The sequence below is a fragment of the Dromaius novaehollandiae genome, chromosome 19, assembly GCF_036370855.1.
Source record: "Dromaius novaehollandiae isolate bDroNov1 chromosome 19, bDroNov1.hap1, whole genome shotgun sequence".
In the NCBI taxonomy this organism is placed as follows: Eukaryota; Metazoa; Chordata; class Aves; order Casuariiformes; family Dromaiidae; genus Dromaius; species Dromaius novaehollandiae.
Window position 1 is genome coordinate 7,659,711 of NC_088116.1, and position 24,965 is coordinate 7,684,675.

Genomic DNA, 24,965 nt, shown 5'->3' on the forward strand with positions numbered 1-24,965 from the left:
GTACTGTTAAAACAGTAGCGTTCTTAGTTAATTTTTTTTCCTTCAGCCTCTTCTGTACTTCTGTTCCACCCTATAATGATATTTAAGCACCTGGTAGCCTGAGCCTTTTCTGGTTAAAGTTCAAAAGTATCTGTAAGATCTCAGCTTTCTCCTAGGCTGTTGGCAACAGAGTCAGAAAACAAGGTTAACTAAATCACATTTCAACTTTATTATAAAATTATAAACCAGACTTCTGTACCAAAACTAGTAAGTTTAACCATAGTACCAAGAGGATTTAATAGAGAGTAACATGCCATTTCAAGTAAAATATTAAGTTAAAATACTCCAACTATGTACAGTGTACATAAAGCACAAATATTTCCATTCATTTTATTAGTTCAGATCAGTATATACCTTTGGATTATAAATCAGTTTCCTCCAGATTTTTTTAATTTTACCTTAAAAATAATTTAATCATACCCATAGTAGAGAATCCATTTTTGCAAGGGAAACATTGTAGTCAGCAAAAAGATCCTCCCTGGGAAAGCACATTTCAGACTAGTGATGGCTATGTGCATCTCATTCTTAAAATTTCAGACACTGATCTGCAACTTGTTTATCTGCTGTAGAAAATAAGCCTACCCTCTACAAGTAAAAGTAGATCTGGCCAGAAGGGAATAATCTCCCCCCTGCAACCCCCCCCCCCCCCATCCTGAGTTTATTAAAAAGTATGAGGCTGTGCATTCTCACAGTGAATTTACCAATGAGGCTGTTCCAAGCTTTCTAAGCATATTCCTGTACCTCTTAAGAGGTTCCTGTGAAGTTCTTTACTCTTAAAGACAGTAATTGCTTACATGCAAATTTATATTTTTAACATGATGCATTGAATTGTATCAGTACTCTGCTCACACTGGAAGCTATTAAACCTTAAGCTTGAACTTGGAGAACAACCTGAATTGAGGGGAAAGAGGTAAAACTCAGAAATTTTAGTTCAATAAACTTCATCAGCTGTCCCTTCTTCATGGAGTTTGGAGACACCTCAGTAGTGCAGAGGTTCTCCTAACTACCAAGTGACAGATGTGTTCATCTCAAGTGCTTTTTTTATTCCCACTTGCAGAGTAGAGATCATCTACTTCATGCCAGTTGCAGAGTTGCACATTAAAGATGACAAAAGCTTAATTTGCTGTTAACTTACACTACTACTTATTGCAAAAGTAGATGGCTTTAGTGATCATTTCTGTAATTACACTTCCATTACTGCAAAAGCTAGAAAGGGACACTTCTATTTATGCTGTTCCTCCCCTGACACCACATGCAGAGATTCAGTTTGAACACTAAGTGATCACCACCCCATAAGGAGGAAAGCTAGGCAAGAAAAAACCTGCAGCAGAAGTTACTCAGCTTCACCAAGGACTTGAGATGAGTATACAATCCCATGGCAGCTGAAAACTTAAGGCATCAAGATTCTGAAACTTAACAGTGTGTTACCAGCCAAATGGACTGCATATGTGCAGGCCACTGAGGGAAAATATGTCAGTTATAATTTGGCTCTTGCAAGGCTTGCAAATTAACATGCTGTTCAGAAAGCAGCTGTACGAGTTTGTGATTGTCATGTACCAGACCAGAGAACCTCTTATCCACCCTCACAAGTGCAAAATAAATTGCTTTTGATAAGCAGTCTTAATGTAACAGGACTGTAAAATTGAGCAAAATGGATAAGAGGGAAGCTGATTAGTAAACAGAAGCCTCTGCAATGATGATCATTATCTTCCTTGAATCCATAAGCTGAGCAAGAACTGGAAGTTTGGCCTCTGCTTTCTTTCAAGTCTCTAGCTTTGACTCTCTGCACTAAAAAATTACGTGTACTTAAATATGATTGTAGCAACAGAATTCTTACTCTATGGCTGTACATTTTCCTCACTAAACCCTCTAAAAGACTCAAGCCTCAGATTCTCAGCTCCTAATCACCTGAAGTCAGATCAGTTTTTAAATTTATTACTGGTACATAGTATGAAATTAAAGGAATCAACAACAGTAAACTAGGAATCTCACTCTTGCTGGCACGTAAACAAACAAAAAGCTGCCACGCAAGGTAAGGCTGCGTGTTTTACAGATTCTCTTACTCCCTTTACATTTTTTCAATAGTACAAAGCCTGTCTTCAAATAAAATCTCACTAGGCTAGAATTAAACTCATTCTGAATATGGAAAACAGAGGCAGTCTGCCTGTCCTGCAAGCATAAGTAGTTAAATTACAGAAAGAAAAAGCAAACCCAAAACAAGCCCAACAAAGTTTTATTCTTTGATAATAAAGTTATCAGTGGGTGTGTAGCCTAAACATAACATGAGGGAAGCAGAATCAGAATTCAGTAGCAGCAAACCAAAAGAAAATGTCACTTATTGAGACCCCAGTCCACCTTGTTTATTATCCAGAGGAAATAAGAATCCTCAGAATCTGATCTTTGTGCTGGAAAGACAAGCATTTATCTATCCCAAGCACTAGTGGATCAAGTTATTCTAGAACGTACGCTGTTAATTATTTCTGCCTCTGCTGCTGCCAATAAGCTCCAGGGAGTCCAGGCACTGCGGTGTAAAGCACTATAGTGGGAAGGGCATAGCCAAGCATGGCTGGAATAAGAGCAATTCTCCAAGCTTCATCCTTTCCTTACCTTGCCTATAAACTTTCAGCTCCCTATAAGGTCCAAATGCTAATCTTGACCTAACTATCTGTAGCACTTTTGACCATTTCTCTAACAGCAGATGAGGCTTTAAGGCATCACCAGTCTTCCTTACAGACACTTAGGACTTAAACACATGGACAGCTCGTATCACATACTGCCTGCATATGGGACACTCACTCATCCGCTTTCCACACTTGGTGCAAGTGACCATGTGGCCACATTCTAGCAGGACACAGTCAATTGGTGAGTCCATGCAGATTTTGCAGAGGTTCTCCTCCGTGCCAGGGAGCCCAGCACCACCTGAGTAGACAAAAAAAACAGCATTTGCATGAGACAGACTTAAAGAAAGGCTGCCAGGGTGATAGAATAGGTATTTGATCATTGTGCAGTCTGTCATTTGAAAAAATTCCCCCTGAGCCTACGCTAATGCAGGTGTATCTAAGTCCATCAACTGGCAAGGAGCAGAAAGCTCTAGTTTTTATACAAATATCTTCTATATCGTGAAAATAGAAGTAGCACTGGGATTCTTAACCACGAGACAAACAAGGCAACATTAAGAATATCACTTACCAGTTTGATCGTCAGTGTCAGAAACTGCAACATAAGAGGAGAAAGTTGCATTATTTGGTGAGAATAAGAGAAAAACCATTTACTCAAGCTGTATTAATAAGCAGGAGATGAAAGCCTTGAAGGGAGATGACTGAACTAAAACAGAGGTTCAAGCAGATTCTCTGATTAAGATAATTCATTCGACTAGTAAGGGACTTTCTCTTTTACTAAGCATTTATATCTAATACTTCACAAAGGTAAGCAACTACCTAAAGTGATTTCTCAATTTTATATGAGTTTTGAATTTTATTCAGTGTAAGAGTAGTTCTAGTAAGCCATGCAGTAGCCCCTTGTGCCAATTTCTTTGGTTTTACACAATCACACCTGAGACACACAGAGGGGGTAACAATGAGAAAAAAAAAGTGTTGTCAAAAGCACAAAATACAATGAAAGAAGAATATAAGACTAAAGAGATCAAAGTGCAAAGTCTTCAATCTTTTAATATTTACAGACAACAAACCTTGGAGAGATGTGTTTAAGAAAACACCACTCCTTTAGATGATGATAAGAAACCTATCTTTGAAATCAGAAACTGTTAAAATGCACTAGGGCATTTTCCTGCATTCTTTGCCAGTTACCATGAGCCAAACAACGAGAGCTCACTCAAGTGCTTGCGATTATCTGGCTGTAACCTCACATCAGCTGCTCTGTGGGTGATGCAGTAGCCAGGGAGATCTGCCACAGCTATGCAGAATCCCGAGATGAAGGGCACACAGTTCTTCTCATTTGTTGCTATCGCAGAGAAGTCACTCTGCAGAGTTAACATGATGCTCTCGTGTTAAACAAGTACAAACAGTGATGAATATAGTTTAGCAACTTCCACTCTAACAGTGCATGGATACGTATCAGAACTTGAAACATTCTAGTCTTCTCACTTGCAAGAAACAAATGTGGAGAAGTTCTATTCCCTTCTGCCACTGTCAGTAGAGGGAAAGCCTGGAAACCAGGTATGTGCTTGCTAAATTTCTTACCTAGATGTTGAAGGTCTTTCTCTTTATAAAGGCGAGTCACCCGCTCCAGCAGCTCCCACTTCTCACAGCAGCCTTTGTAGTTGACAAAGTTGCGAGCAAGAATTTCCTTCAGCTGTCGCACAGTGAGCGCATCGATATCTCCAATGCTTGTCAGATCAGAAAGAGAAGCCCTCCGCCCCTGCACCAGGTTATCTTCTGAGTCAATAGACTGAAAGGAAACAAAGATGGAAGGATTCTTGCCTTCAATACCTAGCACTACAATTTAAATCAACTTTCAACGTGCACTAACAGGACTTCGTGTCTGGAGGTACATATAACTTGGATTACTGTGTGAAACCCTCCGTTTACCTGAAACAAGTCCTACGATGGAAATAAACCATTCCTATTATTATAAGGTCCAAGTGACGCTAGCTCTTCCTGTATGTGGAGGACAAGATAATGCTAAAGAGGGGGGCTGGTTGGGTCTGCAGGTGGATATAGCCTGAATTACAGTCTAGCCACCCATCTCTCTGCAGTAATGATTTTGCAGTGACAAATACAGCCTAGAAAACCTGGTATTCCTTGTCATCTGTCTAACTCTAGGACACACAAACCTGTGTCTCCTCCTCTGCTGATGCTTCTGCTGCACTCTCATCTCCTGTCATATCGACTTGGCTTGGAGGTACATACCCATTTGCCTAAAAGAGGAAATAAAGCTTTCACCAACAGTATATATCTGTGTGTCCAGACGGAAATTAGCTTGATAGTTCAGCGTAACTGCAAACACTGCCTGTTGGAATGATGAACTGCAGCACAAGGTAAAAGCGAAGCACACTGGTGGGAGATGTTTCCTGTGTGGTGCTTACAAAAGCAAATAAACTTGAAACGAGGTAAACTCTAGTTGAAACTGAAGCGCCCTGACCCTTTAAGGCCCCACTTTATTTAAGCCCTGTAAAGTACTTGCACAGTAAGCTCCCACATGATGCTCTTGTGAGGCTTACAAGGTCTGGGGCAGGGGGCAACCAAATCTATATTGACTTAAGATGGAGTTGCTGTAGAAAGAGAAGGGGCAGATGCTCTGAGCACCTAACAGAGCAAAAGGAACTGCAGTGTAATCCTAGCCAACTCTCCCTCTGCAGCTATCATCCCCCTGTGTGGTTTCCCTACTGATAGAAGAGGGTAATGTTACCATACTGCTTAAACGAGTGGTGACTTGTTAATACTTGCAAAGCAAAAGAGTAACAGTAACGACAAAAGAGCCTGAACTGTAGCAGGATGTCATGGGAGTCAAGAAAAGGAGCTGAAAGGCATCATGGGGAAGTAGGAGAGGATGGCAGAGCTGAACATGGAGATAAAAATTGGGATGGCAATATCCAGAAATCTGTCAGAGAATAAAAAGGCTGTTATAATCATATGTAAAAAATGTCCCTGTCATTCCCTCCCCCCCCCCCCCCTAATGTTCTTTTTGTACTAGATACATCTGTCAAGGAAGGAGAAGGTACACTTTCAGAGCTCCAGCCCCTAGAGAACTAAGTATACCTATTAACTTAGTAATAGGACTGACAGCAGATGTTGAACATTGTGTAAACTTCCCATACCAAATAGGAGAAAGACAAACAAAGCAAAGTCAATAAAAAATAATTAAACTCAAATGCCCCTGACAGAGCTCATCAGAACAGCACAGAGTTCAGCACATACTGAAGACTAACAACAAATTTGGGGTTTGACATCAATTGATCTATGTGCAGAAGACAGCAAAAACCTTGCTTACCCCCCAGTCCTCTTTCCCAGCAGTCTCAAATCCAAGATCACCTTAAAGCATGCTTGCTGTCTTGCACATGAATTAAAGAAAGATAACAACTGTCTCATCTAATACCTACATACAATTGTCAAAAAGCTATTAACATCAATGGACGAGACAGATCTGTGCACCAACACAGGTATCAAGTATGAAGTGTGAAGCAGACCACTCAAAAAAAAAAAAAAAAAAAAACATATTCCAGAGGACCTCAGAAGAGTGATGTTTTTCTCCAAGTAAGTGTCCAGTATATTCAGCCCTGCCCACCAAACTAAATTCTACTAGCGCGGAAAATGGGAATGGCACATCAGAGTCAGTGCGGCAACAAGGCAGCGCAAAATAACTCATCCTACCTCCCTAATTGTTCTATAAGAAAGTGCAAGGTCCTCACTCCAAAATTTAAAGAGCATGTGTAAAATGCAGCTGAGGTTTTTTGTCAGCTCTTCCACACAGAAGCCCTCCATGCTTTTTAAGCAGACATCTCTAGTCTTTCTGGCATATTTCCTACTTGGAAAACTGCCCAGAATATCTTAGCAGTTAATCCAACAACATGGATGAATGAGTATGCAAAAGATGCTTCTAGCTAGAGACCATACCTGTGGATGTTCCTGAGCTAGTGAACTTGAGATGGGATCTGCAGACACTGGAGACGCATCATGTGAGGTAGAAGATGCTATGCTGGTTGGTGGAAGAATCACAAAGTCTTGCTGTCCAGAGGCACTGCTATTTAAAGAAGGTGTTTGTATCTGATCTTCCTGGGTAATTACAGGCTGCTGGCCAAGAATCAGAAATACCAGGTCCTCCTTTTCACGACACAACTCTGTGGAAATGTCACGGAGTGCCAAATAATCTCGGAGATCCTTCACCTTCATCTTTATCAACTCTTCCCGCTGAAAAGCTGTGGCTCGGAAACGCTGACATAGATGGCAGAGAAGGGGGCCACTTTCAGGCTGACTCGAGCAGGACGCGCAAAAATTCTTTTTACAGTCCAAGCAGACATGCTGGCGAAGAGAAGAGAAGGGAACAGAATCAGACAGATGTGCCATGCCTTGACACACGGGTGCACAATGACTGTAGTGCTCCATTAACATCTGGAAGCCAGAGTAGGTCATAACACATGTTAAAGCATAATCAAAACCTTCTAATTTATGAAAAAACTTCAAGTATGTTATGCATGCTCCTAGATGAGGAGATGGCTCAATCCCTTGAAAAGATCGCTAGATTCCTCACAGTTCTCAGAAAAGCACTACTTATACTCTAGTTACCCAAAATGAAAACTTAAATTCTTAAACAATTCCCTCAAATGACATGAGCTTCCTGAAGCTTATTCTGGACCTGTTCATCCAGTTTAAGTCCAAAATGAAATCAAGAGATATCTGTGAGGCAGCAGACTCTGTAAAGTAAATCACAGGTAGCTGTGCATTGCTTCATAAAGCAATGAAAAGCTGTTCTGTGCATTAAGAAAGCTCTAGCATTGGAGGGAACTACTTATAAACATTTCTCTATTTAATAGGTTTAATACTTGCTAAAAGCAGCTCCCCATACCTTTTTTCTTTTCCTCCAATTTGCTGCAATCACTAAAGGAAGCTCAATTTTTCACCATAAGAGGGAAAGGAAACAACAAGGTCTACAGTGTCAGACTTCAAAGAATTCAAATTGTATTTATGCAGCAAAAATAGCCAGCTTATTTTAAAAATAATATGCACACTGCGTGCCAGTTAGGTGCTAGACAGAAAGTGTTGGAAGTTTTGGAAATATTAGGCCCCAGATGTTTAAAAAGCTTTTCAGATTAAGTTCTGTTGTTTATTTTTATGCTGTTCTGATATCAACACTCAGGGCTTGATTTTCAGAAGTTCCAAGCACTCACAGTTCACGTTGACTTCTGTGGAAACTTGACTGTTCAACACTTTGGAAAGTCAAATTCTGCATTTTCCAATAGGAATAGCAGCAGAACAGCCACATTACGGACCCTTTAAAAAAAGTCCTGAGGGAGAAAAGAACTAGATTATTTCATTGCCGGTTAAAAATGCTAATTAACAGTCTTAGGGAAGACAATCTCTCTACGAAACAGGGAGATGCACATGCAGCCGCCTACAGACTTTCATACCCCTCCTCATCCAGGCAGCACGCGTTATTTTTACCCTGAAACAGGCAGCTCTGGAATGAATCAGCAGGCGCAAATCTTTCTTTTGAGACTACTATTCTGAAAGAATTTGTGCATATATGTTCGCTTGCCCCAGTAGGAACTGGAGCAAAACCAAAGAGGCATTTCAGAAAGACCAGTTAGTTACAGCAATCTCACGTCACCGCAGTTCTGGACTGGACTTTTTACCGTTAATACTCTTTATTTCTACATCTGCTTGGACTAGAGAAGTAACTTTCTCCATCCTATTTGTGAGTTACCATAAATTTGCCCTTAACATCCTGACCCTTTAGAGCTACGCAAGGAGAAATACGCATGAAGACTTGGAGAAGCAACAAATATAAACAGACTAAAAAAAATTTCTTTCCTGAATTGCTTCTGGTGATCGAAGAACATTTCTAACTTCACAGTTTGAAGAAAGCAGACGTTTCTCATGTTCTGAAGCATGTAAATATGCTATTTGCTTCCAGGAGTTCCTTCTGACCCCTCTGCAGCCTAGCAGCCCCCCTGCCCCACACACCTCTTGCAGTTATAACTCGGACTTGTGCTGCAGACCTTGTAATAGCCCCACACTGGGAGTCAGTGGAAAGAGTCCTATACTGAAGCATTTGGGGATGAGAAAGTTTCCACCACAAAGAGAATCTCTGGTCATGCAAACTTGAAGCCTCATCTCGAAATTCCTGTTTATTTGTGGGCTTGCCAAGTAAAAGTGACACTCATCAACCACAAGCCATGACAGGAAGGGCAATCTCTAGAGACTGTCCAGTTTTGAGGAATTTTCCTTAACTTGGTCATTATAAAAAACATTAGCATTTGACTGACTTATTTTTGACCCTAAGATTTCTAGAGCAATTCAGCTAACTCCAAAAACTTTCAGGGCAGAGATGTGCGCAGAGTGCAAGGGAGCAAGTGCTGCACGAAGGCATTCCTCCCCAAACGGTCGTGGGTACGTTCAGGAGGTCACACCAGATTGATGGAAAATGACACTTTCCCTCTCTCAATTGCCCATCCATCCCCCTGACAGCAAAGCAATCAGAAGTGGGGAAAAAATACATAGCTTTACTCCGGAGGAAAAAGGAAAAAAAAAAAAATCCCCGTGCTCTGAAGACTGCCAAATTGGCTCTAAGGGAACGCACTGCACGGCCAGGAACCTTCCACGCAGAAAATCCCAGTCTGGAGTGCTCAAGTGTTCAGATAGCGCTCAAGTGAGCACAGCACAAGGGCTACATTTTTCAACATACTTTTTGCAAGCAATCACCAGCAATAACATGAGTCTACCGCAGTTATCAAATGATACACTTGAGAAGCCAAAATAAAAATAAGCACGTCTCTTGCTTATCAGTTCACCACTAGGAGTTATCTTCCGAGAAGAAAAATCCCCCGCCTGTATTTGAGCATCAAGTATTTAAACATGCACAGACGCTGTTTGCTGCATGTTAGTATTAAGCAGCCTTCAAAGCTTTTGCTATGTTTGTTGAACTCTGAAAGAGCCACGAACAAAGACAGCATTCTCTCCAGAACAATTCATTTTAAACATTACTGCAAGTTAAAACCTGTTACTAAAAGGTCAGGCTGCTTTTAAATGACGCTTGCTACTTCCAATTGGTAGCACAATCGCAGGGGAGTGAAACAAAAACGCAATACTTTAACTCAGAAGTCAGTCCCGAACGTAAGCTGTCCCCGGTTGTTTGCTCTGACAGCTAGTCTCCCAGAGATACCAGCACTGGGCTTTAATACACTTGGCTCTTCTCTGTGTGCAGGATAAAATGAAGAAATGCCAACATTCAAGCCTTCACTACAGCTACTGTTGTCGGGTTCTTCTTTTTTTTCATCTTATACTCCAGCTTGCCAGGAGCTTTTTCTGTAAGTATGCACAGAAAAGCATCTTCCTGCAAATGTCAGCCAATTTGAGGCACTGAAATCAGAAAATGGGGGAGGAAGGAATAACAGTTTGACACGTCCCCAAAATTGCCTGGCATAGCTTTCTAATGGCAGAGGGGGAAATAAAGAATGCTTGCTTTAAACTAAAATATTTTGTGGAACCTGTTTGCTACAGAAAACCAAGATCAAAAAAGTTAGCTAAGAGGAAGAAAACAAAAACACTCAGATTATTTTTGCTACCACAACTAATATTATATCCTTTAAAGATGCTCCAACAGTTATTTAAAAGCACCTTATAAGTCTGTGCTCCATTCAAATGTCCCCTGTCCTCCTCCTTTTAGCAAGTGCCATGTTGCATGAAAATTAAAATACAGCTATGATAAAAGGTCAAGTACCTAACAAACCATCATTCTGCTTTATTTTCTTCTTTTTAAAGCAATCTAATTATTCGTATGTTCTCCAATGTGGAAGGAATTCACTTTTACCTATTAAGTTTATGCAAGTATTCCAGTATAAATATTAACTGGACCCTGCAGTTCAAAGGAACTGCCTCTCCTGGGACAAAATGCAGAGTTTTTCTGCTCTCATTGCAGCAAAGTGAGATTTCATATGCCTCTCGGTCTACATCAACAGAATTAAATTAAAAAATTAAAATGGCTTCCAACTTGTCAGTGTTTTATAAATGAATTATATATACAACCCTTGATCTTAAGTTCTGGTCTGGAGACCCAGGACTGATGGATGGGCTCTAGCTGACCTTGCTGCAGCTATTTAGACTTTACCACCTGTAGCCACCCAGTCCCAGAGGTAACGGCCCAGTAGTTGTGGTAGCAGAACGGAACATGAGCCTGTGGGTGAGGAACCCCCCTTCACAGTACAGCAGATAAATCTCAGCCTCATTTTCATTGATAGTCTGCACTGAACGGAAGCAGCTGGGACACAAGCACACATTGTAGTCTGCTGTCCCAGTTACAGAGACAGTCGACTCGAGCAGGAAAACAGGGAAGCCGGCTGGTGGCAGAAATATCGAAAACAGGTACCGCAGATCCACTACAGCGTGCGTATCGGAGCTTTACCGAGCATGCGTAGAGCCATATGTTTTTCACACATCTGGAAAGGTCCTGATGAGTGGTATACAAGACACCGCTCTGATGACAGCTGCTATTAGAACGTGTATTTTAGAAGATAACAGGACCAAGGGGACCAAGGTTCTAGCACTGATAATGTATAACCCATACACAGTGGTGGCCTTCTTCACTGCCTGAACGTTTTTCATTTCAAAAGTTAACACTGGTTGCAGAATTAATCTTTTTCGGTGTTTGCAAAGACATATTACATTCATGGGGACACTGTTCAGACAATATTACGCACAGTCATGTGCAGTGACATGCACCATTCACAGCTGACCCAGAAAAAGTCTAAGCATACTTACACACCCAATCCACTAAGGGGAGATAAAACTCAAAAACCAATTACCAAAGTTTAAGTTTGCAGTGATTCCTGGAGCAATAACATTTCTCAGTGCAAAAGTCAAACATCCCTATCGCTTCTGTGAGTAGAAAGCAACAGTTGTACCAAGGCTGACTCCTTCTCAGATAACGTGCGCCAGCAGGCATGAATGAAAGGGGAGATGAAACAAAGAGAGACCTATTTATGAATTTCCCTATCTAATCTAAAAGCACTGTGGCCAAAACTCACCATAATTTTTGAGAAGTTTTCACATTTACTGCAAGCTTTATAGCTTTTTCAAAAGAGAGTCATAAAAAATACCGTAACAGAGCTTTCTAACAGATTCATTTCTCCAGATCAAATGCCTCTATTCTTCATTCATTAGCTTCACTTTAGTAACATGCTATGTGGATCAGACACTTATTAAGCAGCAGAGTTTGGACTCTAACCAGCTTTCTCCACTAACACACTTTTCAGAAAGCATTATGGGATCCTGCATGTTTAAATAATTTTCCAACCAGGGTTTGCCGTCTAATTAAAAACCTCACGGCAACAATCATTTTGGCAACTATATGCTCAAAAAGGAAGTTTACAAACAAGATAAAATGGGATTAGCCTTTTTCTGTTGTTTTGTTGGTTTTTCTTTTTCTTTTTTTGGCACAGAGCTTCAGCAGGTCAACCCCCCATCCCATAACCTCACATGGCTTTTTAGCCTGAACAGCAATAGCTTAGATATAAAAATATATGCACATCTTTCACTGAAGCCACAAACAGAATTATTGCCCTTACTTTTTTTTAAAAAAAAGGACATTAGCCTTTTTAAAATAACAAAATTAAAAACTCATGTTCAAGTTAATGCTCCTTTAAGTGATTACGAGCAGCTTGGCATTCTTCTTCCAGGGCCTGGGAAAGCCAAGTCTACTGAAGGTTAACTACCACATTTCCAGTTATCTTAAATTATGTCTGCTAATTGCAAAAGAATGATTAATACAGAGACACAAAGACAAGCTGTCTTTTTCCATACGATACATCCTCAAATCTGAGCCCTCTAATGGGCATGTGTTTCTCTTCAAATTGGCTTTCTGTAATTAAGCGGGAGCCAGACAGCACGCGGCAGCCGAAGCGAAGGCTCCCCGACGTCAGCGGCTGCGGGACGGAGAGCTCCAACCCACCTTCCTGGCGGAGTTGTCGAAGCGCAGCCCGCACGCCTTGCAGCTCTGCTCGGAGGCCGTGGGAGATGGGTAGGAGCTGTAACCGGGGTTGGAGTAGGCTTGGGCTCGGGCTCCCTGCTGCGGCTGGGGCTGCATCTCCTCGGGTGAGCCATCCAGACAAAACCAGTTACAACAGCTTGCCCACATAGTAACTGGGAGAAAGAAAGAGGAAAAGACAGGTTACAAGTGACACGGGAAGCAACCTGCCAGCTACAGCGAGAACAAGGCGTCAAATGAATATTTCAGTTTCCCCCCACCGATTCATTTTTGACAGCGTGGTAAGTTTCGATCTTTCCCCTGACTTGCAAGTATACACAAAAAACATGCGCCCAGGACAACACACTAAGCCTTTGGTGAGAAAGGACAAAGTTTCAGGATCATTATTAGTGGAATTCTTAGAGTTAAGAGATCCCAGCAAAGGTAAGATTAAATTTATGCTCCAGTCAGCTGTATGAGACTCTGTGACCAAGTTTGCTGTAATAGACTCTACTATTCCATATAAATCATAACAGAGTTTTTTGTGGCTCAAGAAAGATTAACAAGCTCAAATTACATCTCATACATCTCACTTAAATAAAATCAAGAGCAAGATCACAAGTGGGTACTCTTCAATTTTATTCCAAATCCCTCTATAAAACTGAAGCTACAGGTCTATAAACACAAACAAGACAAGGACAGCGGTGCCACTCCTGATTTAACATGCCAGTTCTCAACTGAATTTGCAGCAGTAGAAGGCTAAACCACCACACAGCAAGTAAGTGTTACTAACTTAAGAAAAATCAAATATTAACTTCCGCTAACTTCTTTGGGTAAGCAACTGCATACGATAAAAAAATAATTCCTTGTTTATTTTCTTGCAAAACAAATAATAGGATATATATACTTACCTAAAATCTTAACAACCCAGCGTGAAATGCGCAGTTTTGCAGTCTTCTAAGACCACCCATGCAAAAATATCCCAGAACAACACAGCGCTATAAACTTGTGCTCGGGAGTTTACAAAGAAATCTGAATTCATCTGGGCATCCTCCTTCTCAAGCACACACCATGTGACATCGCTTAGGGGTAAACAGCGTATGAATCGCCCTCCCTGCGTTTCTGCATTCACACTGCAGTTCCTGGTCTGCGCTTCTTTTACGTCTTAAAACTCAGCTCCATCACTGGCAGCGTTCAGCAACTGCTCGATTTTCTGAACTTCTGGAATTAAAATATCTTGCTCAGCTGTACAGGCGCTTCGTTTCTTCCCCCTCAGTAAGTGTTGCCACCATAAAACCCTTCCCGAGGGAAGGGACTGGCGTGAGTCCTGAAGGTTAGCTGGTATAACATACTAACGTACTGGGCTTTTTTAGAAAGCTGTGCTCAGTTAACTCTGCTCGGTTGACAAACTGGGAAGTTTTGCAGTTTGGTGCTGTTCCAGTGTCTGTAGCTTTAGGGGCATCTCTAATCCTTTCAAAGCCTGGCTGAATTGGGCTTGTCACAGCTCCTGCTGTCACTGCGGTGGACACATGCTTTCCAAAGCCACAAAGGCGAGCTCGCCCACGAGCGTGGCCCTGCCGCCTCAGCAGATTTCACTGTTTAAGTGAAAATCTACAGATTCACGGCAGATAAACCATTTGTAGCAGAACTGATGTTCACCGTGCGACAGCGTAAAGGGCCCTTGGAGCAGCAGCGAGGTCTCTAGTAGCGGGGTACCACGAGGCCCGGTCCCCCAGCGCTACTCGGGGCAGCTGCCGCGCTCCGGCCTTTTGCTCGAAGGAGAAAACGGAGCCCCGGCGGGACACAGGAGGAGGGGGCGACCCAAGGCACACGCAGCGCAGAACAAGGCACCGGACTGTTATTACGGATAGCCTGCGATATCAAAATTATCAAGCGCTGATGCCAAACACCGAAAATCCCAGCGCTGAAGCCGTCCCGGCACGTCCTCTACCCCGACTGCCCACGCGCCGAGTGCGGACGCGGTTTTGTGGGTGCCTTGGCCACCGTCCTCCCACACCGCTTGGAGCTATTCTCAGACACAAAAAGCAAGCTGCTGGGCTTCTCCCCAACGGTTCCAGATAGCAAACTACCTTGGCAGGGATGTCTACGCTCTGCACGGAAAGCACTTAGCGTAGTCACCACGTAACAAAGCAGCAAAGCCCTTTAGACCACTAAGGGCTTTGATTTGTGCTACATCTCTGTGTATAAAAGCTGGTCTCAGAAGGTCATAAGCTTAAACACAGTTATTACTTATAACCATAAATACGAATCAATAAAACCAGTACAAGCTCTTACTGACAAACAGGGATCTGAAGCCTGAAAGTATTAATGAAATAGCTGCAGTGTCTTAGTCTAACACTTAGTCTCGCATGCCACAGCGCTCGCCCTGTGAAAGCAGAGGTAATTACCACTTGATAAATACATAGAGAGCAGTCTTCGTGTCACAGGAACAACATCATTCCTTTGCATTCGCCCTGTACCGCAATCGAAGCACATGCTGTAGATATCATACACAAACAATTACACTACCTCTTTCTGCACATTAATTCTTGAGCAATTAATTCCCCTCAGAAGTTAACACATCTATTGCAAAAAAAAACTGCATTTCGTTTTAAGCCACGCTGTTTGGAGGCTTAATTTGTTCCTAGGAACTGCAAGCCTAAACACCACGAGACCTCTGCAGAGCGAAGCAAGCATTCACAGCCTCTGCAGGAGGGGGAACCGCGTCCACGCCGAGCTCTTCCTGCTCCAAGGACGCCTGCAAACTGAAGGCCACCCACGATAACAGAATACACAAATGCTACAGCCTGCCCCCAAACCTTGTTTTCCTAAAAAGACAGACCACTAATTCTCTCTGAAACACTGCGGCATGTCAAACGCTGGGAAGAGAAACACGAGGGAGTGCACAAACCAGGATAAAGGGAGAGGGAACTCAGCATTCAGCTTAAATCCTGCCCTTGTGTTGCTGCTAGGAAAATATAAGATTGACAAAAGGCTCAGATGCTGTTTCAGCAGAACGTTAATCCTGCTCATCTAAGAAAGCATAGAAGAGAAACTTCTATAAACAAACGATAACTAGGGCTGTCCTCTGAGCTGTAAATTTGTTTCCAAAAATACCTTCTATCTTTAAGAGAAAGCAGTACACAGAAACAGGACAGCCATGCACGACACGGGTACGGTACTTCAGCCTGTATTAATATACACCGGGGTTTAATTAATTTAAGGACCTTTGCATTCAAAGTCATACCAGTTTAAGTCAGAACTTGTCTACACACAGGATTTACACTGACAAAGAAAAAAATTGCCTTGCGCTGGAGTTTGGTAGCCATACGGAAATGGACTGCAGTTACTTGGTCATCAGTCAGCGTCCGGGGAGGCTGGCGGGTTCCTCCCGAGCAGCATCCTGCGCCGTAAGCAGCCATCCCACGCTCCTGTTGTGTCACCGTGGGCCCTTCCGCAAACTGGGATTCTCCTCCAGGCACGCCGTGAGATGCCTGCGGCACGCAGCCCGAGGCCACCGCGCTGCAGCGCGGCCGGCAGCTCTCCAGCTGCAGAGCCATCACATTCAGGCTGCTCCGAATGCAAGAAGAGGCGCTCACCAATGGAGCCAACGCCACCCCAACTTGTTCTGTAGGTATCAGCTGCCATTTGCAAAATCCCAGCGGGCCACAATGGGTGAAAGCCAGCTACTCTGCTGATAGCTGGAGCAATGCTGCGGCCAACACGTAGGGACAGAAGATGCTGCCGCCAGTTGGCTGAAGCTTTGCTAACTGGCTGCCGTATTACCAAGCAGACCTGACTGAGGCTTAAGACGCTGCTAAAACTTTCTCTTCATCTGCCTACAGCTGCTCTAAGGAAAGAAGAAATTCAGACAAGATTCGGCAGCTGCTTCAGGGTAGAGCTTTCCTTTGTCCTGTACGGCATCTCCTGGAGACCTGAGGAGATGAGCACTGCTGGTGTGAAAGGGCTGCTAGTGGAGGCAGAATTTCAGGGTGAAATTTCAAACGGCAATTTCCTACATCTCTCTATAATGTTTGCTCCAGCCCAACTACTCCCCGATTTGTTTCATTATCCATTCAGAGGGATGTGGTTAGCACCATCCAGAACTGGTAATTTCTGCTAAACAATATTTTGGACAGCTAGGCTATTGCTACCTACGTGGCAGAGTTTGAGCATCACAACCAAGAAGTGCTGCCCTGCGCAAAGCCTTGGAGATGAACGGCTGTTCTGCACGTAGGGAGCTCCCCAGTCACACCAGTGACACATCACCGCCCTGTCTCAGACTTCACCAACGCAAAGAGCTCCTCCTTCGCCGTGCTCCCGGGCCTGGTGAGCCCTTACAGCCACCTGACCAGTATTAACACGATGGTCTGCAAAAGTTAATGACGACATAATTTTCAGGAATAATCATACATCATCTTGAATAAGAGATGCCGATTTGCTGGCATGACTAACATTGCAGGCATTACTGATATCAGCATTCTTCATTATTTTTGGACATCGTGCTCACCCTAGCCATGGGAACGAACCAAGTGGCTGCAGGATGACAGTAAAGCCTGTTTCTGGGAAACCGAAAGCTATATGGCAGACACGCAACGATGACTTCTGGCAGCCAAACAATACCTGCCCTAAACCATGGCTGCGGACGGCGTTTGGAGCATCTGCAACAGCAAAGGGAGGGGAACGTTACCAAGGGTGGAGATGCAAGAAGGTCAAAGACATCATATTCGGGACCTGCAAACATCCACCCACATGACAATCACCCCACTGGGCTCGTTATTGGGGGGAAAGAGGAGCGAGATAGTTTTATTTTCTTTAAGTTTCTTTAAGGAAAGGCGGGAAAACATCCAACAAATATTGGAGGAGGCATTGAGTTGCTTGCCGTGGTCTGTGGGCACAGCAGTGCTAGCACACATGCTCGGCAGGACTGTGTTTTTTGCAATATGGAGCTGTGAATGCTGCAACTCTTTTCACTGATTTTTAACCAGAAGAGTGAATTTCACTTCACCAGCTGTTCATTAACATGCTCTATACATTACCATTAGTTTTGTACAAACTTGCAAGCATGATTTAATCCTGGAAGAAATACGATGCCTGCGATGTCAAAGTTTTCTCCCCCATACACTGTTGGGGAGAATATTCATAATGCAAGCCTGGATTTTTATGCTTTCTGTCTTCATTTAAAAATTTTTCTGAACTTAGACTCTTGTTATAGATGAAACATTTTAATGCCATGACCAGAAACCACTGTCTATATATACAGGATTTACTACACATGCTTTGTTTATTTCTGTCCAAGGATAAGCTTTGGCTGTATAGTAAACTTTGGGTTACATTTGAAAATAAATAAATAAAATATATATTTTCCTAAAGGAACAAACAGTAAGGAACCAAAGCAAGGGAAAGACACTTCTCAGAATCTTTGAGCTTTTGGCTCAATGTAATAAAGCTGTCAGTGACTGTGCCTGGCCTCCCCTTCTGATGACTGCTGAGGAACTGGGGGGGCTGCAATGCAAAAGCTCCAAGGAGAAACTCAAATTAAAGGGATCAAAAGCAGCTGAGCTCCCATGGGCAGCTGATTTTGCTCCCACATGAAGAGAAGCCAAAGCAACAAGTATTTCTGCTCCTACTGAGAGTTCTTCAGACACTGCAAAGCCAGGGCTGCTGACCCTTGAGGCTACTGCCGATGAAGAAGGGTGCCAAAAAGGGAGGGAGATGCAAGACAAATAGCAGCTTTGCTAGGGCATGCTTTCCAACAATAATGTTTGTTCATTATCTCCATCAGCTGCCCCCGCACCTCCTAATTTAGAGGACTCTGCTCAGCACACTGAGCTGCTTCTCTGTCAGCTCCGAGAACCACCAAGCTCCTCGTTGTTTCACTAGTCACTGAGAAGCCATCCCTCACGACTACGCTCTCCCCATCTTTCAGAAACCCCTATGATCCAGAATTGCCTTCTCCTGTTTCTCAGAGGTTTCCATGAGTTTACTGTCTCTCCTCCTTCCCTCCCCACCTTCGCTTCGTTCTCTGCTGCATGCAGGGTAACTGCTGAGCTGCAGAATGTAGCAAGGTCTATGTGCTTCCAGTATAGGCACTGTACAACAATACCCCTATATAACAATAACATCTCCAACCTGTTCCCATTGTTTGGCCTCCACAACAGCAAAGTCATGTTCATTTGTAAGACACCATTCTCACACAAACTCAACAAGACAGGGACCAATGTTTTTCACAAAAGCAGTACTTTCTGCCATTTTAGTAGCTAGAGCACTGAAAACTATTCAAGAAGCCAGGACAGGACAGTATGGTTTTAAAATATTCACATCTGGCTACAGCAGTTTTTGCATGTATTATTCCATGCTGCATCCCCCTGCAAAAATCATCAGATCTCATTTTCATGAATGCTGTTTTGCAATGACTTAAGTATTTAAACAGTTAACCACCCTGGTGCCTCATTAATACCATTATATTGTTGTCTATTGTTACAATTTACTTTTGTTTAGCAAATCTGCACTGATAAGAAACGCCTTGCTAAAATTAGTTCCACTAATAACCCAGCACTTACAGACCGAATTCATTGCTTGGTCAAAAATTAGTATTTACTTGATAACAGCGCTATAGAATGATCTGCTCAAATTATATTTATGCATTAAGTATTCTTTTATGAGCCTGTGCCACAGGCACACAGACCTGAATTATGCTAAATGGAGTGGGAGGAACTGTATGTTGAGACAGGTGGAAAAGTCAGCAAACAAGCCAAAAACAGAAGGCACACGGGAAGGAGGCAGGTTGTCAGTCTGAGCATGACATTTGCAGGTGGTGTCTTAACTAACATGAAGCAGAAGAAAACAAAGAGTGGGGACCAGACCTGGCTGGCTGTTGTGAGGCTTGCAGATCTCATTCACTGCATATAGCTGCTAGTTTGAACACATCAAATTTTTACCCAGAAATTAAAAAAAGTGCATTTATCAGCAAAGGTTACTAGTTCACATGCACCCAAGGCGACATCACACCCATTTTACAAAAATACATAAATAAATATCAGGTCTATATTACAGCTAGAGACATGAAGGTTCAAGGGAAAGAGAAGACAATTTTGTTTTAGGAGGGAGGAGACACTTTGTCTTCTATTTTGTTCTATGCCTTCGAAATACCTAGACATTTCACATCTAAGTATGCAACAGAATAATTTTCACGAACACAAATACACAATTGCTCACCAGTCTGAGCAGCAACTTTGATGTTTCTACAAGTTTCCAGGAGAGAGGCTGGCCAGCTACAAAGGCAGAGGAGGGGGCATTCAGGTCAATCTGTGCCGAGTTTGGTCAGAACTAGGCATCCAGGGTAGTTTCCGTGGCGTCTTGGTCAGGCTTTTGTGCAAAGAGCTGGAGGCTGCCGGGCACAGCTGGGCTAGCAGCTGGTGGCCGAGCAGCACATCTGTATCCTCACATCCACTGGCTGCTTCTGCTGGAAAGGGCAGACCGACGCTGGCACCCCATGCCCATACGCTGTCTAGACCTTCGCCGTCAGACGGGGACGGCTCACGGCTGGTAGTTTAGCTTGTGCTTTCTGGGAACCCATCTCCAGGTCCTATTTCATACAGCATTACGCAGCTGCCGCTGTGCTTCACCACCTCGGCGACCCCTTCAAAAGCCTCTACGAGCAGGCTCCAGGCATCTCGGACAGCAGAAGACACAGCACATCGTGACGCATCCAGCCAGGAGCAGGTAAGGGAGCGTGGTGCACGGCTGGATTGAAGAGCGTGCGCGCTCACTAGGTGTGCTGCTCCTCGCAGCCTGCGAGCCCAAAGGAAGGGAATTTGGCCGCGCACCAGCATTTTAATCGCGGAAGTGACATCCATTTACCACGGAGCAGAAAGTAAACAGCACGGCCAGTTGGGGCAGGGTGCAAAGCAGCGCCGGAGAAAGCTGGAGCAAGGCCAGAACAGTTCGGAACAGAGACAACCACACACAACTTAACTGAAATGCAACATGCTATCATGTTAAATTATTGCTGATTCCAAGAGAAGTAAAAATACCACCGTAATTCCCCTAGTTATATTACACTGTCATGCAAACAAAGACCCTTCTATACTGCTATAACTGTTTTACAATGGAATAAACCAACTGCGTGGTAAGCCCTAAGAAAGACTGCTTAAAAGAGAGGAAAATTAAGAATTTAACATCAATCAAATAACTGAAAAAAATGTAAGTACTCTAAGATCATTTTACAGCTTTCTCAGTGTTTATCAGCATGCTAAGTTACAAGTAATCTGCAGGCTGGCTGCTTTCTGGAGCTGATGCTAAGGGTCAGTTTGTTAGAAGATGTACTGGTAGCTCCTCAGTGGAAGCACCTGTGCTCAGCGATTCCCCCCAGTTCTGGGCAAGCACAAGGGATCCAAGCTTCAAGCATCTCTTTGAAACCGGAGGTCTGCAATTTCCATTTTCAAATTGAGAAAGTGCTTTTATAAAGATGCGTGATTTATGCAGCACTGCACAGGAAGTTAATTCCCAGGTCAGAAGCAAACTCTCTCACTTGACTCCCTTGCACCTGAATTGCAAACTCAATGCTCACCCACTTTCTTCCACCTATTTAGCACTGGGAAACATAATCTTTTACTCATTTCAACATGAGGAGCTTGGAAATCCTGTTTTAAAAGGAACTGGGCACCTGGGGTGTATACTATTTCAGTATAAACTGTTTATTTTGACCCAAAATTGCACTTTGTCTACTGAGAAATATTTAGATAAAAAGTTGTTCTTGCTATTAATTGTAATTAGGTCTTTGTAATTAGGACATCTGCCAAGAGGGAAAGTCTACCAAAATCTGCTTTTTCCTTTGTAATGCAGTGGGATGTTCTTTCAGCAAGTTAACGCACAACACGAAAAACCCTAGTGATTAATGAAATCGTGTGACTAGTTTTAGGCAATTATTTGTCTTACCCGGTCTATCTTAATTCCTTAGTCCCATACCTCTCCCTTCTGCTCTCCTGCTATGCTGAAAAACAAAAAATCTGGAGCACTCTCTCACCCTAGTATGTCATATTCATCACCAAGACAAAATCGAGTCAGCTGTAATATATGGCATAAACCAAGTAACAAGAAAGAAAACTCCAGAGAAGTAGGATACCAAAGCACTTAATTCTGTTACCATTCCCACCCTCCTAGCATCCTTGGTGGGCGTATGCATGTCTCTCTCCTCTTTGTCCCCCACGAAAAGCCAACAGTAAAAGTGAAAGCTCTCTGTCAAAAGTTTAGCAAACAACAGTCCAGGAATCCTAATTATTACATACCATTTCAACCACTGCTTTTCATTATGGGAAAAAGGCTGATGCTGGCTTGCGCTCTGAAATATTTCGCTGTTCATTCACATCATTGCAGTCATACTTGGATTTAGTTTCAGTCAGCTGATTTTTTTCAAGCAGTGGGTAGCCGCTAAAATTATAATTGCAGTATACAGCAATAAATCACGAAAAGAAAACCTGATAATTTAAATAACTGCATCACTTCCCTAAGCCAGCTCCATTCAAGGGAGCTCCTCATTCCACACTCTCCAGACTTCTCCTCAAATCCCACCTAACCCACTCTACTGTGGCAGTCATGTGGCAATAACTGGGTGAGGCTACTTGGACCTGTGCCCACCTGAAAGCCAGAAATGGTCTCCAAAGGCATAGCTTGATCTTCTCAGGGAGTCCTCCTCCTCACACCACAAATACCTTGCTCTCTTCTGCAAATTCTACGTTACCCATAATAGCAACTTATTCAAACTAAGTTTCTGCTGCTCTGCAGAGGACTGCTATGAACTTCTGCACTCAGCTATAAACAAGCAAAAAGGAGTTCCACAGTTTTACCCGGTACATCAGAGGAGCAGCTTTGAATCACCCCAGCTTTCTAAAAGTAAAATGCTCACCACTGTTGGATGGCTTTACCGGTACTCCTGCCCTAAATGGGGGGAATGTAAGGAGCTGGAGAAGAGAGAGGAACAGGATAGCTTCACTTGAGGTAAGCATTTCAGGTTGTATTTTCATCATATCACCACCATTGCCATTTAAGATAAAACGAGCTCAAGCTATTTCTGTTGAAATCCTTGGCCCAAGAGGCCCATGATGACAGCTGCACATCTTGTTCCATTACGACAGGAGGTTTCTCTCCAACTGAATAAATCACGTATTCATCAACAGTTAATCCTTTGAATGAAACACAAATGTATGTAGGCAGTTGAACTGAGAAACAGAAGCATTACCCAAGCCATATCTCCCCTAGCCTATAAAAATCTTATTCTGAATCTACGGATGCAGAGTAGGACCGCAGTAAGTCAAGATGCTTCTCGCTACAAATTGCAGTGATGTGCATAGAAACTCCTTATTCCACCCGGTATACCAAGCATGTGTACGAGGATTCGGAGGGATGAGGTACTTTCTCTGAAGCAGCTGTTTCCAAAGCAGGGACAGTTATAAGCACAACAGTAAGGCTTACAGTGTTATTCATCCAATACCTGAGCTTGTGCTGGAGGCTGTGCTATATCAGCATTCAGAATTACACAAAATTCCTTTGAAGTTGGGATTGCAAATGAAACCAATGTTCTAAAGACTCTGTGCTATCATCATCTCTTGGACACCCAGGATCAGGAGCGTTTGCTGATAAGATAGAAAGCATAGAATTTCTTATTAATGCCAGTAGAAACACCCTAAATTACTTTTCATGCCAAGTTGGCGAATTATTTTTTAAACGCTAAACTTCTTAATCTGTTTTTGGAAATCGCAAAAGAGAGAGCCTCAAAATTCTTCAAATACATCTCACACATGAAGGATACTCTTTTCTTATTTCATGAACTGGAAGTAGAAAAACAACCTAAAACCCAGGGAATTGATATATGCAGAAAAATGCACGTTCAAACCCATGATACTGCAATAAAACTGCATATGACAGAAAAATGTGTGTAGACCGGTAGGCAAACTCCAACCTGTTCACCTGTAGCCTAGAAAGAGACCATTTTATTTGGCTAGGCTAAAAAAAGATCTGAACATACACAATTTAGGCACATTATAACATGCACGAACAGTGCAAACTCATTCCTTAGCTATGTTTATTCCAAAATAACCTGAATTCAAATCCAAACTAGATGCTGAAATAGAAAAAAAAAAAATGCAACTGCAAATTACCTACTTTAGCAGGCACGTACTCACTCTCGTCACCTCTAAATCAGTCTGAAGGTTCTGCTCTCTCAGGCTGCAGAAATTTGCCTAAGTTTGTCGGCAGTTAAAGAAAGGCGAGTCCAGGATACCGGGCACGGACAAGAGGCAAGCCTAGATACTAGTTTTATTACTGCGACAGCAAAGAATACTGGAATTGAAAAGTCAGTTCATTTATGGCTTAGTCACCTCATCTGTAGACAAGGAAAAACACTCCACCCTCCTTTGTGGTAAGCTATTACAGGTGAAAGTTTGAGAAAGCCTTGGAAGGTGTACTCTTCAAGCGTTTCCATGGACATATCATTTTAGGGCCAAACAATATCCATTTAGCACTGAAGCGTCTGAAATGCAAGCTTGCTTACACGCAGCTCTGCGACGAGGGCTTGAGAACAGAGGGAAAGTTCAAGCCTTATCTCCCAGAACTTGTCATTAACTACTTTATAACATTTGTAAGATGGATGTTGTGAAGAAGTCCATTTCCCAAACTGTCTACAAAAAATTGTATTTGTTTCTAGAGCCACTCTGGTACAAGGAAATGTTTCTGTCTCTTGCAACTAAAGCCACCACAAAAAAAGCAGGCTCATTTTCCTTACTGTGTAGCCTCTATACATATATATAGCAGGGCAAACATGGAAATTTTGTATCAAGTATCTATGCAAGGTGCCAAAAGAGGCAAGACCAAGTGCATGGTTCTCAGTCACAGCTCACCTGAAATCACGGGAATATATGTCGTGTATGGATGAAAACAAAAAGTCATGACTGCCAAATGGGAAATGATTGTTGGATCTGACCTGCTTAAACTCTATTCAAAAAGACTGAGCGGATACTAGGTGAAGAAAGCTTCAAATGGCCTCTGAAGTTGTGCATCCCACGGATTCCATACCTATGCCACGGAGAGGAAATTTCCCATATATGGCCCAAGCCAACAAGCAGACGGGGCTCGCATTTCAGTTCACAGCTTTTGGCAAGCCCAAGCATTCAAACATCATGAGTCAGTGCTCCAGAAATCATTGGGTTTTGTAAACCAATAAATCTGGTTTTGTTTTGTTTTTAATTTGCCCTTTTTTTTTTCTTCTTCAATCTTTGCAGTACACAGGCATC

The 24,965-nt window shown here is 42.7% G+C and overlaps 1 protein-coding gene and 1 long non-coding RNA gene across 8 annotated transcripts in view; one reads left to right on the top strand and one right to left on the bottom strand.

The window, feature by feature from the left end:
- Positions 1-184: 184 nt before the first annotated feature.
- Positions 185-24,965, bottom strand: part of RFFL (ring finger and FYVE like domain containing E3 ubiquitin protein ligase) — a 33,531-nt gene continuing 8,750 nt past the window's right edge. For 3 of the 7 annotated variants that reach the window (XM_064523359.1, XM_064523360.1, XM_064523357.1), the window contains exons 2-7: positions 12,661-12,851; positions 6,612-7,016; positions 4,832-4,915; positions 4,239-4,446; positions 3,229-3,252; positions 185-2,958 (exon numbers count right to left, since the gene is read on the bottom strand). In XM_064523359.1, the coding sequence (XP_064379429.1) occupies positions 2,777-2,958; positions 3,229-3,252; positions 4,239-4,446; positions 4,832-4,915; positions 6,612-7,016; positions 12,661-12,846 (1,089 nt within the window). In that variant the 5' untranslated portion in view covers positions 12,847-12,851 and the 3' untranslated portion in view covers positions 185-2,776. Of the gene's footprint in view, positions 2,959-3,228; positions 3,253-4,238; positions 4,447-4,831; positions 4,916-6,611; positions 7,017-12,660; positions 12,852-13,586; positions 13,733-19,893; positions 20,507-23,167; positions 23,310-24,965 lie in introns of those variants that run through there. The other 4 variants (XM_026107149.2, XM_026107148.2, XM_026107150.2 and 1 more) reach the window with 4 other exon arrangements.
- LOC112987314 (uncharacterized) lies at positions 4,410-4,950 on the top strand. The gene is made up of 2 exons (XR_003260238.2): positions 4,410-4,545; positions 4,821-4,950. It is a non-coding gene; the product is annotated as an uncharacterized LOC112987314 (long non-coding RNA).